This window comes from Musa acuminata, chromosome BXJ2-5, assembly GCF_036884655.1.
Source record: "Musa acuminata AAA Group cultivar baxijiao chromosome BXJ2-5, Cavendish_Baxijiao_AAA, whole genome shotgun sequence".
Lineage (NCBI taxonomy): Eukaryota > Viridiplantae > Streptophyta > Magnoliopsida > Zingiberales > Musaceae > Musa > Musa acuminata.
In genome coordinates this window covers 45,750,306-45,765,850 of record NC_088342.1, presented here as the reverse complement: position 1 = coordinate 45,765,850, position 15,545 = coordinate 45,750,306, and the positions used below count along the sequence as shown (strand labels likewise).

The 15,545-nt window shown below is 34.4% G+C and overlaps 1 protein-coding gene and 2 non-coding genes across 5 annotated transcripts; 2 read left to right on the top strand and 1 right to left on the bottom strand.

The window, feature by feature from the left end:
* Positions 1-1,196: 1,196 nt before the first annotated feature.
* TRNAT-AGU (transfer RNA threonine (anticodon AGU)) lies at positions 1,197-1,270 on the top strand. Its single transcript has one exon. It is a non-coding gene; the product is annotated as a tRNA-Thr (tRNA).
* A 2,486-nt stretch (positions 1,271-3,756) lies between these two features.
* On the top strand, positions 3,757-3,830 carry TRNAT-AGU (transfer RNA threonine (anticodon AGU)). Its single transcript has one exon. It is a non-coding gene; the product is annotated as a tRNA-Thr (tRNA).
* Positions 3,831-4,363: 533 nt separating this feature from the next.
* On the bottom strand, positions 4,364-14,539 carry LOC135585804 (uncharacterized protein At5g08430-like). 3 transcript variants are annotated; one of them, XM_065109926.1, is made up of 11 exons: positions 14,470-14,531; positions 14,173-14,380; positions 11,675-11,754; positions 11,002-11,192; positions 9,767-10,652; positions 9,384-9,505; positions 9,101-9,160; positions 7,649-7,699; positions 7,179-7,249; positions 6,860-7,008; positions 4,364-4,829 (listed from the first exon to the last, which is right to left on the bottom strand). In XM_065109926.1, the coding sequence occupies exons 2-11, from the start codon at positions 14,262-14,264 to the stop codon at positions 4,771-4,773; spliced, it is 1,761 nt and encodes a 586-aa protein (XP_064965998.1). In that variant the 5' UTR covers positions 14,265-14,380; positions 14,470-14,531; the 3' UTR covers positions 4,364-4,770. The 3 variants fall into 3 exon arrangements, with proteins under 3 accessions (XP_064965998.1, XP_064965997.1, XP_064965999.1); XM_065109925.1 differs by having other exon boundaries at positions 14,173-14,539; XM_065109927.1 differs by lacking the exons at positions 6,860-7,008; positions 7,179-7,249 and having other exon boundaries at positions 14,173-14,539.
* Positions 14,540-15,545: the final 1,006 nt, after the last annotated feature.

Below are 15,545 nucleotides of genomic sequence, written 5' to 3'. Positions count from 1 at the left end.
CATAAAGCAAAAAGAATATGATACACAGATTTCAGAGTAACAGGAGTTCCAAGAATAGAATTAATGCCAGTATTCACATCATTGGTATTACTACTGCATTTGCAACCATATGTTGTTCAGTTAGAACAAAACATCACAACATAGATGCCATTTTATGTTTTCTTTTTTGTTTGATTTTTTTCTTCCAGTATAAGCTTTTAATCAAACTTTAAAAGGATGAGGTTTCATTTTTCAATATATTTAACTTTTTAAGTATATTTAATCACCTAATGTCTGAGAAACCTATTTCATTATGACAATGTGGACATGATATATTTGTCTGTAAATGGGATACCAATGATACTCACTTTTTCACATAGTTTTAGATAGGCCTTCTGTTATCATAATTCAGAGTACTAGAAAATAACTAGGTAAAGATTATCGAGTGTCGTTACCTAACTATTTCTTAATATAGGTAACGATTATCGAGTTCTTAGTTAGACATTATGCTTCAATATAGATAAGTTTTTCTATGAAGCATAATAGAGGATGAATGATATGACTAGAATTAACAGTCAATCTATCCATACTCGACAGATACCATCCAACCTTAAGAAACCAGTTGAAGCTCAACATTTGTCACCTAGTTGGCCATAAAAGCCCAACTAGTATTATGATGATGTGGCACCACCTAGGCTTGCGTAGTCTATCTAGTCATCATGTAACGTGAGCATACCTAGACAAGGCATATAAAAAAAGAAAATTCTATATTGATACCTTAGCTTAGGACCTATAAAAGGGGCCTCTCTGCACTCACCTCTAACTCTCTAAACTAAAACTCATTCTCTTGAGCTTTCTATTGATTTAAGCATTAGAGGGATTTATCCCCCGACATAGTTTTGTAGGATCCCTCGACTCTAGAGGAGTTTGTTATCAAGAGAAAGGGAGGAGAAACAACATTTAAGGAATGAGTCAGGTTGATTCAACTTCATAGTATGAGGTTGGCTATCATTTCTAACACTAAAGTATAATATTAACATTCCTTAGTTATAATGACACTCTAAATGTATCTTGCTAGGACTAGAAGTAATTTTGATTCTATAACTAGCACATAAAAAATTTTCGAGAGCATGACGTAAAATCACACACACATGTAAACCAACGTGACTTCTTTCTTTAAAATATTCAAGGAACATGAAAAAAAAGAAATAAAGATTGCTTTCATAGCTCAGTTGGTTAGAGCACCTGTTTAGTAAGCGGGAGGTCTTAAGTTCAAATCTCAATGAAAGCAAAAAAAAAAGGTTTTTATTGTGACTTTTACACTGTAATCACAGGCTTATCTATCATTTTCAAAGTTTATATCTTCCTAATTACTATTCCTTGCTGTTTATATCTAAAACTCTACAAAACTGACTCTAAAGTGGTTTCCAATCTTACTGAGGGAAAAGGACATACCAGATTCTGTAAGCAGACAGCATAACCTGTTTCTACTCACTCCTGTCTTTGTCTTCAAATCTTCAGTAACACAAAGGGAAGAGTAGCTGCATTTGGCCAAATAAAAGACAGCATCAGGATCATGTTCTCTTTACTAGTAATCTTGAAAAAACGAATCAAAAAGGCTTTAAGTATCAACAAAACTTTTGAAGCCTGGGTTGTCTCATTTGCCACCTGAAGACCTTCCACATCATAACAGCAGCACATTTCTGCAAAATAGACATTTGTCGAAAAACAGATTTCTGCAATGTGTGTACATTGCATTCATGACCACTGAAAATTACAGAAATGCATTCTCATAATTGGCTATCAAGCAAAATTAGGAACTCAATAAATTTGATTCCACTGTAATCTATACTCAGCATATCAGACAATCGGCAGACAAGCTGCCAATCCATGTACAATGACACCCATATGGATAAAAACGATAATTGAAGCAGCTTTCTATTTCAAGAAAATTAAAAACCTACACATGGTTTTCGTGGTTTAGCACCCAATAAATAAATAAATATGTATGTATATATATATATATGTATGTATATATATATATGTATGTATATATATATATATATGTATGTATATATATATATATGTATATATATATATGTATTTATATATGTATGTATATATATATATATGTATATATATATATATATGTATATATATATATATATATGTACAGAGTATTGGATGCAGCATTCTGTGAGATCAGACAAACAATCTCCACCTGCCTTGACATGTTGTATATGAAGAAATTCTACTGACAGAGATGGAGTGAGTCTGTCTACAATACGGCATCTTCTATTAACTGGCTTGTTCTCTGAATCTCGTATCCTCATAGATATCCATTATTTGTATCTTGCTGGCTATTGTTGAATTTGGGACTTCATCTTTAATCTCAAAAACTTGGATTGATGCTGGTTGCATTGACTTGAGTAGCTTCAATTGGTTTACATTCTGCAACCAAGACCAAGTCCAAGGAGTATATTCTTAAGTAAAGAGAAAAAACCATAAATCAAAGGCATTAAATAATATCTGTAAGAATGTTATGATGTGTTTTTGTTGTGTACCAGTGATAGAAGGAGATCATAAAGCATAAAGAATATGATACACAGATTTCAGTGTATCAGGAGTTCCAAGAATAGAATTAATGCCAGTATTCACATCATTGGTATTACTACTGCATTTGCAACCATATGTTGTTCGGTTAGAATAAAACATCACAACATAGATGCCATTTTATGTTTTCTTTTATGTTTGATTTTTTTCTTCCAGTATAAGCTTTTAAACAAACATTAAAAGGATGAGGTTTCATTTCTCAATATATTTAACTTTTTAAATATATTTAATCACCTAATGTCTGAGAAACCTATTTCATTATGACAATGTGGATAGGATATATTTGTCTGTAAATGGGATACCAATGATACTCACTTTTTCACATAGTTTTAGACAGGCCTTCTGTTATCATAATTCAGAGTACTAGAAAATAACCAGGTAAAGATTATCGAGTGTCGTTACCTAACTATTTCATAATATAGGTAACGATTATCGAGTTCTTAGTTAGACATTATGCTTCAATATAGATAAGTTTTTCTATGAAGCACAATAGAGGATGAATGATATGACTAGAATTAACAGTCAATCTATCCATACTCGACAGATACCATCGAACCTTAAGAAACCAGTTGAAGCTCAACATTTGTCACCTAGTTGGCCATAAAAGCCCAACTAGTATTATGATGATGTGGCACCACCTAAGCTTGCGTAGTCTATCTAGTCATCATGTAACGTGAGCATACCTAGACAAGGCATATAAAAAAAAAAAATTCTATATTGATACCTTAGCTTAGGACCTATAAAAGGGGCCTCTCTGAACTCACCTCTAACTCTCTAAACTAAAACTCATTCTCTTGAGCTTTCTATTGATTTAAGCATTACAGGGATTTATCCCCCAACATAGTTTTGTAGGATCCCTCGACTCTAGAGGAGTTTGTTATCAAGAGAAAAGGAGGAGAAACAACATTTAAGGAATGAGTCAGGTTGATTCAACTTCATAGTATGAGGTTGGCTATCATTTCTAACACTTAAGTATAATATTAACATTCCTTAGTTATTATGACACTCTAAATGTATCTTGCTAGGACTAGAAGTAATTTTGATTCTATAACTTACACAGAAAAAATTTTCGAGAGCATGACGTAAAATCACACACACATGCAAACCAACGTGACTTCTTTCTTTAAAATATTCAAGGAACATGAAAAAAGAGAAATAAAGATTGCTTTCGTAGCTCAGTTGGTTAGAGCACCCGTTTAGTAAGCGGGAGGTCTTGAGTTCAAATCTCAATGAAAGCAAAAAAAAAAAAAGGTTTTTATTGTGACTTTTACACAGTAATCACAGGCTTATCTATCATTTTCAAATTTTATATCTTCCTAATTACTATTCCTTGCTGTTTATATCTAAAACTCCACAAAACTGACTCAAAAGCGGTTTCCAATCTTACTGAAGGAAAAGGACATACCAGATTCTGTAAGCAGACAGCATAAACTGTTTCTACTCATTCCTGTCTTTGTTTTCAAATCTTCAGTAACGCAAAGGGAAGAATAGCTGCATTTGGCCAAATAAAAGACAGCATCAGGATCATGTTCTCTTTACTAGTAATCTTGAAAAAACGAATCAAAAAGTCTTTAAGTATCAACAAAACTTTTGAAGCCTGGGTTGTCTCTTTTGCCACCTGAAGACCTTCCGCATCATAACAGCAGCAGATTTCTGCAAAATAGACATTTGTGGAAACACAGATTTCTGCAATGTGTGTACATTGCATTCATGACCACTGAAAATTACAGAAATGCATTCTCATAATTGGCTATCAAGCAACATTAGGAACTCAATAAATTTGATTCCACTGCAATCTATACTCAGCATATCAGACAATCGGCAGATAAGCTGCCAATCCATGTACAATGACACCCATATGGTTAAAAACGATAATTGAAGCAGCTTTCTATTTCAAGAAAATGAAAAACCTACACATGGTTTTCGTGGTTTAGCACCCAGTATATATATATATATATATATAGTATTGGATGCAGCATTCTGTGAGATCAGACAAACAATCTCCACCTGCCTTGACATGTTGTATATGAAGAAATTCTACTGACAGGGATGGAGTGAGTCTGTCTACAATACGGCATCTTCTATTAACTGGCTTGTTCCCTGAATCTCGTATCCTCAAAGAGATCCATTATTTGTATCTTGCTGGCTATTGTTGAATTTGGGACTTCATCTTTAATCTCAGTAACTTGGATTGATGCTGGTTGCATTGACTTGAGTAGCTTCAATTGGTTTACATTCTGCAACCAAGACCAAGTCCAAGGCGTATATTCTTAAGTAAAGAGAAAAAACCATGAATCAAAGCCATTAAATAATATCTGTTAGAATGATATGAAGTGTTTTTGTTGTGTACCAGTGATAGAATGAGATCATAAAGCATAAAGAATATGATACACAGATTTCAGAGTATGAGTTCCAAGAATAGAATTAATGCCAGTATTCACATCATTGGTATTACTACTACATTTGCAACCATATGTTGTTCAGTTAGAACAAAACATCACAACATAGATGCCATTTTATTTTTTCTTTTTTGTTTTGATTTTTTTCTTCCAGTGTAAGCTTTTAATCAGACTTTAAAAGGATTAGGTTTCGTTTTTCAATATATTTAACTTTTTCAGTATATTTAATCACCTGTCTGAGAAACCTCTTTCATTATGACAATGCAGACAGGATATATGTGTCTTTAAACGGGATAACAATGATACTCACTTTTTCACAGAAGGCCTGTCTAAAACTCAGGTAAAGACCTTTTCTTTTCTCAGATAATGCTTGATTTACATGTTTACACCTTATCTTTGCAACTCAAGGAGTTCTTTATGTTTCAGCAAGGAACAAAATGCTCTAACGTCAAGCAATTACATTAGGAAAGGATTGTCATACCAACATGTCACGGACAGCTACAAGCACACCTGCAACAACCTTGTTGTGTGGTCCATTTGTCTTTTATCGTTTTGTGTTTTCTTGAAGTCATGTTTTGCTTGTAATTTTATTTGTTTTACCCTAGTTTTGTTGTACAAAACAGTCCACTAAGGCAATTTAGCCATCAACAGAGGCATTGGACCAAAACCGACGGTGCCTAAGACTTTGTCATGCCCTTCGACACCCGGTTGTGCTGGTTGTGCCTGCCATTCGTGAACTTGCGGTTTGCCTTTTTGGCTAATAAAGTCCTCAAATTGTTTGATCAATTACTTGTTCCGCTGCTTCTGAAGAGGACGATGGCATTTTGTCATCACCCCTTTGGCTACTGGTTTCTTTCTTTACAGGTCCTTGACAGATCATACATGTGGGCACATTTGTGTTGCCCTGGCTGATATTGTGGGTCACCATGCAGTGAACCAAGGCAGTAATTTCAGCCTAATTTTTAATCTGCAGCTCATGTTGACATGGATCTCATTCATTGACATAACAGGTTAATCACCCAGTTCAGGAAGTCCCAAATTTTACCCCAAGGCCCCATCTTTCACCGTCCATTCTCTCACCAGTTTATTTCCCCAGGACGAAGGACAAACAATGCAGAACATTACTTCATTGCTCAAGCATGTAGTGAATCAGTGACCTCCATTCATTGAGCATGCAGTGATTCTGTTAGATAAAGGACTCAACTTTTGGATCTTTAATTATTGAATGTTTCGAGCATCTGTCTTTTTTGTTAATAAAATTGCAATTTAATGTTAGTAGTCTACTTTGGACTCCTGGTGCTTGCAATGGCACCCATAGCTATGTAATATAGGGTGTAAATATTAAATCAAGAAAACAAAATTCCATATTCTAAGAAGCACATAAAACCTATTTACATAAAACAACAGCAACAAAATAGTAAGTCTCAACAATAAACCTATTTTCATAAAACAATCATTTGCAATTAGAAAAGGAAAATATTCAGAAGTGAGCAGAACATAAGGAAGCAGAAAACCAAGGTGTAAATCAAGAGAAAGAATAAAACAGCTTACAATTGTATAACAGAAGCAGCAAAACGAGATAAATAATAACCACCAGTCTTACAGAATGGTTGAACATAGAGGAAACAACATGAAAATGCCATGATGAATTACTAATTGAAGGTGGGAGAAAATATGTGGGGTAAGAACATATAAGCATATCTAGTAATGTTCTTTTAAGGTCAGGATATTGGTTCATAATGCCTGGGCATTCAAATTCTCAACAAATATGCCAGCATGAAACTGCATCCCTGTCAGATAGTTCTCATTTATGATCTATTGCAATTTATTAAGTATTATGACAATATGTGCGTAATTAATCAGCCAACCTTTCTTTTCTGCAAGAGAATTATGTGGACTATTGGTATTTGGCTCAATTTGACATGTATCAGCAACCACTGGTGGAATCTCCCGAAGAAGACGTTGTCGTTCTTCAGATGTACGAAGCCTTTCTCTTTTATCAATATAGTCATATAGCGTAATAGGAAAAAAAAAAGGGTCAAGGTGAAGCAATATAAACTAAAGTTTTCTAGTTGTTTACCTAAGATGATACAGAAATGATGTTAAAAAAGCAAGTAGTTGACTATATATTAGGTTATACATTGTAAACATTTATACATATTTTCAATTTTAGACTCAAAAGGATATTCTTTGCGCCATCCTTTTTCATTTGCTCGATCTATTAGTTTTTGTAGCTTCACAATCTCCTTATCAATCCACTGTCAATGAAAGAATGTAATCAGCCTAAACCAAAAAAAAAAAAGAATCAGCAGACTAACAGAAATGGACTAGGGAGCTTGAGATATTTCCTTTTACCATTCCAAAAAATGAGACTTCCTTGCAGAAAAGGACCGGGGATAGTGTCTAAAAAAAGGATGACCATATAGTGATAGTTAATGGGCTAACAATAGTTAGGAATATGAACTCTGGTTTCACAGGTCAAGGGCCAATCTCATTTTCAAATGGCTTATGGCTGTGACAGTCAATTCCACTAACAAGAGAAAATAGAAAAAAAAAAACAGCTTGCATCAGAAGTTTCTGGTCACAGGAAATAAGAACTCATACCAAAATAGGCAAATTATCATAACCACTGTGTTATGCGAGACTGATATACATACATGATTCATTATATCAACATGAACAATTTTGATCTTCTTTTCAAGCTCCGCCTGCAAAAACAACAAAGCTTCAGCAAATAACAATATGCAAACAAGGCATTTTCAAACTTCTTCAAGACGAACAAGATAACAATCAAGAAGAAAGAACAAGAAGTTAAACGAATTATGGGCATGACAAATATAAATTTTCAAAGGAAAGCATTGTCTCCGTGAAAAAAGAAAAAGAAAAACCTCTTGTGTGTGAATCAAGCTCTATGAAAGACACCAAAGAGATGTCTTGTGAGAAGTGTCTGAAAATAATGCTTTTTAAATTCTCCATGGCCATGGACACTCAAAAACTGTGTAAGAAACAAGTGATATCACTATGGCAAACTCAACTACTCAATTAATCCAATTTCAAACTAGATATCATTTTTTTTTCTGACTTGTTTACAATAACTCCATTAATGCAAAATCTCCAGTCATATTCTGGAAGCAAAAATGTGATTTTTCTCAAGTTTCATGTGGCATCTTGATTATGAATGTACATCTCATGAAACAACATGCTGAGGAGCATGCACCATCTAAACCCCAACCATTTATTGAATTTACGGATTTCATCTGGAACATTTAAAAGTTCAAAGTTTTGACCAGTTTTAGTACCAACCAACTTCAACTGGAACATTTAAAATTTCAAAGTTTTGACCAGTTTTAGTTGCAATCCAACCAACTTCAACTGAAACCAGTTGATACATACTAAATGGCTCCAGTGCCCCAAGATTGATCCAAGAATCCTCTGACATGCTCTCACATTCCCTCCTACCTGCACCGGTTGTCCGATTTGACCAGCCATTCAAGTCTTCAATGAGTAGTGTTCCTACAAGGCTTTAGCCACGAGATAGAAAGAGAACGAGTTTTCTTTTCTGTCCAATGTCCTACCTCCTTTCTTTTTCATATTATTTCCCAACTGATACACTAGCTTCATGCTGGAATACAGTATGAGTTGCACCCATGATTAGCACAGGATGGAAGTTGGAAAGGCAATCCATGATCTTCTTGGTAAGCTGATGGCAAAGTTTATGTAAACAAGACAAATGACGTCCATTTGCCCAGTTCTATGTAGCCACAATACTAAAATAAAACAATCATCTACCTACAAATTTGGCCAATCTCCTCCACTCTTTTGGTAGGCTGATGATACATATAAGAGGTTCATTTTCGTCAAAAATGCCACCATTATATATCTGAATTTTCAACAAAACTAATGAAACTTAGAGCAGTATCGTCTAATATCATGCAGAAGGGAAAGGATCGGATGGTCATCAGGAAAACAATTCCTAGAGTAATGGAGCAAGTGGAATATATTATAATGAAAAAAATAACAATTATCAGACAGCAAGAGATAAAATAGAAAATCCAGGATTACAGATATTCTATCATAACAAAAAAGTAGTCTTGGAAGAAGAAACTCACGACAGTGGGTCTTCTGAAGAGGCCTTCATTGGCTAAGTGGCAAAGATATTCACATTCATCCTACAAATGAAGTGTTGCAACTTCTCATTAAACTTGCATAATTTCCCATGAAGTGAAAAATATGCTGTATGCTTATGGATTTTTAAGTATCCTGGAAAACTTTATAAAACATCTATCAACAGTTATATAACATACTGCTAAAAAATATATTAATATATGCGACAAAAAGAAAAAAATGAAATATTTTGCTGCAAAATATCCCATCCAATACAATTATGCATACCTCCTCAAAGTCATCTTCGGATAGCGTCGATATTTGAACATCCTTATGCATATCAGAAACACATAGAACCATATCTGTAGACATTTCCCCTATCTTGTATGCCTGTAAGGCCTTCTTAACACCTGTTATAGTGATTTAATAATAAGTTTTTATAGCTTAACTATTGTTGCCACTCATTTGGCTTGGAGATTGAGTAACCTCAAGATGGATAAATGACAGTACAATTATCATCCTCTTTTTCAGGTCCAAACACCTGAATGACAGAAACTTGATTGCTGCCACATACCCATCTCAAGGTTAGAAGAGGGAACCATTCCATCAATCTAGAAAGCAACAGATTTTGTTAAAAAAAGTTCTAGATGCATGCAAGGCAACAGACAAACCTGTGACCTGTCCAAGCTTGTACATCCTTTCCGGTACAGAGTAGAACTCATTAGGATCAACTTTGACCCTCACAAAGCAGCCAGTGACTTTTTCTTCAAAAGTATCAGGATTTCTAAGAAATTCCACAATTAAAGATCTCTTTAAATACACTAAATTTATGTTCCTTCCAATTATGGAGGCATAATAACTTTTAGCTGGCACAGAAATATCATCCTTGTAATTCTTTGGATGTGATTTATTAGACTTGCTATCAGCAGCTGTATTTCTCTTCTTGTGCCTTGCAAATGAGTCATCACCCTCTTCTGAGCTAAATTCATCATCTGAGACATTATCTGAAGCAAAGTGACTCTCCAGCAAGCTGTGTATCTTATGAAACTTCACTTTCCTTTTTCTAAATAAGGCATACAGTCTGTCATCACACACTACATTAGTTTTCTTTTTAGTATCTGGATCACAGAGGTTGTTTGTTTGAATGTAATCCTTTATAATGTCACATGCATCCAACAATGCAAGTGGCTCTTTTGTATCCTTATCAATAGATGTAAGAAATTTTATGAGCTCCACTGAGCCCCAACTAGAAAACACTCTTTTCTTTGACATAGACCTTTTCTTTCGTTTTTTTGATTTACCATGCCTCCCTTTCGGTTCCTCAAGAAATGGCAACCCATCATCCAAATTATCTTCCATCTCATCAAATTCAGATCCTGTATCATCTTCAGGAGATCTATCTGAATCTGATCCACCCTTCAAATTTTCACCTCTTTTAAGAAGAGTATTTGCTGTCTGCAGATCAGCTAACTTCAGTCCTTCCTGATCCTTTATTATTTCCCAGTATTCCTTAAACAAGAACTCATAGGTCTCAGAATCTCTGAAGTCCACCTTTCCCTGGAAACAAGAAATTTTGATTTTAACAGGAAAGGAGCAAAGGAATATCTGGTGATGAAAAAGGTACATCACAACATCAATAACCCACTACTGGAAAGAGATCTATGCAACACATCAAACAAACATTTCCAGACTCTAGAGTAGCCATTTTTTTATTTATATAATGTGAAACATTTTACACGAGTGGTACAAGAAAATGTCCATGAATCTAGGGCTAGGACCAAAATTATAAACAAAGTTTCTTAATTGAAAACCTTCAAGATCTTTATGAAATCAATTAAGTGTGGAGAAGTTGAATGTTTAACGCCAACAATCTGTTAAAATTATTGAAGATTTATATAGAGCATACCCCATCTGAATCAACATCAATATTCTCTTCTATTAAGATTGCTAGCTTTAAGCAATTATTACAGAAGCCCTTTGTCCTTTCCTTAACATGAACAAACTCAGCTTCCTTTATGCATGAACGGCACACAGAGCTTGGGCAGCAGTAACATTGGAAAGTTGAAGCCTTTTGGCAGATAAAGCAAGAATGCCAACCTGACAGATAGACCAAGTCAATAAACAACAAAGAAAAGCAGAATAACAGGAACTTATAGCTATAAAAGAAAATTACATGAAATTACCATAACCATCACAATCTTAATTTAAAGTACTCTAAAAAGCAGATTTTATTGTTTGATCTTTCAAATGAATGGTACTGTGTTAACTTAGACAATCAAGAAGATGGTATGAGGCTTCCTAAAAGAGCAGAATCTCTTTGACAAACATAATGTGAGAACTACAAAATTTCCACCTTTCTACACAAGTTCCACAGCATGGGAACTATTTATCACCTATAAAGTTTTATCCTGTGAAATAGTTTGTCCACTGTAACAATTTCTGTAGAATCATAGCACATGATGGTTGGCACAACCAGCAGTAAAATGCAGTAAATATGTACGATATCCTAGCTAAAGAAACAATTTGGTTGTAAAAATATCAATTAGATATAGAAAAAAAAAGTTTTCTTAGATATTTACCACACGTCCAATGTTCATCAGTCTCCATGAATGAGAAATCCTTATCCACACATTCAGGATGGTAAGCTTTAAGACAATTCCTAGAAGAAGGAAAATAGCATGATTTAGCATTAAAGATTCCAAAATATATCTCCCAAACCTGCTGCTTTCTAATCCTTGAGGACAAGACCACCAGATGAATGAGGATGTCAAAATGGTAAAAAAAAAGGGACCAAGTTGCAACAAATAAACTAGATATACAGGTGCTACTAAATAGCAATATGAAATAATACAAACAGATAAACACAGTGTCAATTTAAAATTTGTTAAGTTCCAAAGCAAAGTATCCCCTAACAACAAACTCCAATAACAATGCAGGCATGCTTCAACTAGATATACAGGTGCCACTAAATAGCAATATGAAATAATACAAACAGATAAAAACAGAATGCCAGTTTAACATTTTGTTAAGGTCCGATGCAAAGTATCCCTCAAAAACAAACTTCAATAACAACAAAAGTATGTCTCCTACACATAACTAAGCAAAAAAAAATGGCATACTCAGAGAACCTTGCTGGAAAAGAAAAAAATAATCCCCCTTAGAGATGTTCATTTTGGACACTGAATATATAAAGGAAACAAAGAATTCACCAAACAAAGAGAAAATGATGGTAACTGACAGTAAACAACACAGTTACAGGCAATCAAGTAAATTAACAAGGATAGCAACTTGCAACATAGACATGATAAGACATCCTTTAACAAAGTTCAAGGCTAAAGCTCTCAACTCAAAGTATGGTTGCCGACAATAGCATCCAATTGATGCAGCAAAACCAATTTTCTCAATGAAGTGATGGTCGAATGACCTGATCCTAATCATAAAGTTTATGGTTTCATGCTTCAGTTCATTTGCACCAAAATGCAAACTTCTTTAAAAGTAACATTGTAGTGTAAACTTGTTTCAAAATTTAGCCATCACATTAGATCAAAATATTGAATTAAAACTCAAAAACTTATGAAAATTGAGGTCAAGAGAAAATTAACAATCCTAGACTAAGCCCTGGAAGTCTTAGTTTACTAATGATTATTAACTTGATAATAAAATATTATATTTTCCAGAACTTCAATAGGAACAAACAAGGCTATTTATATAACATTTATACTTACTCTTTTTTTACTATTAGCTTAGAGTTCTAGTGTAGAAGTTGGAAGATAGAAGTGTTGTCTAAAGTTCATAGAAAGTAATTTCCTAGCAATAATATAATGAGTAAAACATTAAGAAACTAAGGAACTAAACTCGCATAACAAGGAAGCACTGAGAAGATCAATGAGATAACAACCAAAAATCTGAGCATTTCATTCCATTGACAGTACTACACATTCAGAGATTTAAGCAATCCACAAAATCAGACTACATATGTATACTCCATGAATTTTTAACAGACTCTTTTTTTTGGTTCAAACATTATCATTTTTTAGCATTACTGAAAATCGTTTCCTTTGTCAAATTCAATCTAGTAACCAAAATTACAAGTAACTCCAAAGCTTCAGAACCATTGAAAATAAAACAACTCATAAGGCTGTCCAAAAGTAGTCCAAGTATCACAAATTGTAGCATTTGTCCACCCATTTATGTTTCTTCGCATTACTTTATTTGAAGAATTTCATGAAGATGATACCAATCTACCTAGTCAAGATGGAAAGTCTTAGTTACCTTATTGGCATTACTGAACCAGTAATCAAATAGCTACAATTGGACACATACCATTAATGGTTCTCATCTTTTCAAGGAAATGATATAATTCCTAAAGATGAATTTTCCTAGAAAACCATTGAAAGAAGTTATTGTGATATATGACTGGTGCATATCACACAATTCATTAAAATGCATAAAATTAATCTCAGTGAGAACTTTGACTTGCAAGCGGTAACTAGTGCAAGGTACATAATGGTCTAAGCACAAATCAGCATGCGGACTGCACCCATTTTGAGTAAAATCGATAGCATGGTTTGCTGGTTCAGCCAAACTGAAGGAAACCAGTTGAACTAGTACTTAACATACTGGTGGAATTTAACTAATGTCTTTAAGACCCAATTTTAGGGTTCAGTCTGCTGCATCACTGCTTCGATCTTTCACGCTTACTGTGTCGATGCTTTGATGACCATTTATGGTTTAATCCTACATGGACGTCTTTGCTCCTTCCCCAAGATTGAAGGGTTGGATGATCAGAATCAGAGTACCAAAGGGAGATATTACCGGCAGGTGTTACAGGTCCACCAAAGAGAAGTACTCTTAACAAGTGGACTTCTGCTTTGTTGGAGAATCTGATTTCAGAGACCGAACAAGTTGAAATTCAAGAGATATTCAATGCGATACAATAAGAGAAAAACGAAGAATACTGTGATAAAGACAACAAGATGACCTAAAGCAGTCACAGAAATCAACATAGGGAAACATCTAATAGAAAACTATCATAGATGAGAACGGAAAAGGGAGAAGAAAACGAAATGGAGCTCACTTGAAATCGCACACTCGCAGATGCCCTCCATCCTTGCATGCGAAGCAGTAGTCCTCCGCTATCTCCTCCTTGTTCATCTCATCCTTCTTCATCTTACTCGAGAAATCGAGACTCCCTCACTCCCCTGCTCCAGCAGAAATCGAAGAGACCCTCTAAAACCTCCGCAAAACCCTGGGCTAGCGCAGAGCCAAGAACCCGGACTGCGTTCCTGTTAGAGGGGGACACATACACGAAATCAAAAGGTCTCGACGCGGTGAATCCACAGCGGAAGAGGCGCGGACAAGGGGATGAACGAACGCGAACTATTATGGCGGAGATCTTCGCCTAAATCTCCGGTCACGTTGTTCTTACAGTCTTTTCTTCCCCCTTTTTTTCCTGTTTTGTTTTGGTTATTACTGTTCATTTGACACTTTTAGCCTCGGGATGAATCAACAATATCCCAATGCCCGGTGAGATGACGTCGTCCGTTCGACGGAGAGTCGCCGGACGAGATTGGGTGGCGACGCGTCGGTCCGGGACGAGGGAAGCACGTGGGATTTGTCCGACGCCTTTTAATTGCTTTTAGTGAATTTTAAAGCCCCTTTTTCGGTTTTTTTCTCCTATTATATTTTGTCAGATATTACCTCTATCTATTATAATCATGTAAATACTTTTATAATAAAAATAAAAGTCACATCAAAAATATACGATAAGAGCCAACGAGAACGAGGACGAAGATAGCACTAGAGTCGAAAGATTATGCTAGGAGCAAGAGTTTGATCGGTACGATGACAAGACGAAGACAACGATACAAAATTATGAAAAATAAAAGTATTATTTAGGAAAAATAAAAAAAAAATATTTTTTTAATTCTCGCACCATTTATACAATTTTGTAGGAAAAGTTACACCCCATCCACAAATTACTTTTATCATAACAATCAGTAATATATGTTTAAATCCGGATAATGTCTCACTTTTATTTATTTTCATTATTTTATAAAGTATACTAATTTTCATTGTGAAATATATCAAAATAATCGTAATGTCCATTCAAAACCATTCGAGAAGTCTCTTATAAATTATTTTATAAAATCTTCAAAACATATGATAAAATTAATAATCACTGATGAATATTTAAAGAAATTCAACTCCAGTTATTTTATTTGACTAAAATACAGTCTAATATTAAACCGATTCGACTGATTGGATTTCGGAAAAATCACCTAATATCATTTAAACATATTTCATTTTTTTATTTTTTTTCGAAATGTTGTTATTTATTATGTTATTAAACTGCTAATGAATCGAACTTTACAACCGAACTTTAATTATTGGAATGAATAAGAAATTGAATCAACAACAAAAATGGAAAAAAAAAACAGAGATGAACGG

Coding starts and splice junctions, on each gene's coding strand:
- LOC135585804 (XM_065109925.1), bottom strand. CDS start 14,264: ATGAAGAAGGATGAGATGAACAAGGAGGAGATAGCGGAGGACTACTGC. Junction 10,653..11,001: donor TTGATGTTGATTCAGATGGG/GTATGCTCTATA, acceptor TCTTGTTTCCAG/GGAAAGGTGGACTTCAGAGA. Junction 7,250..7,648: donor ATGTTGATATAATGAATCAT/GTATGTATATCA, acceptor TTTCATTGACAG/TGGATTGATAAGGAGATTGT.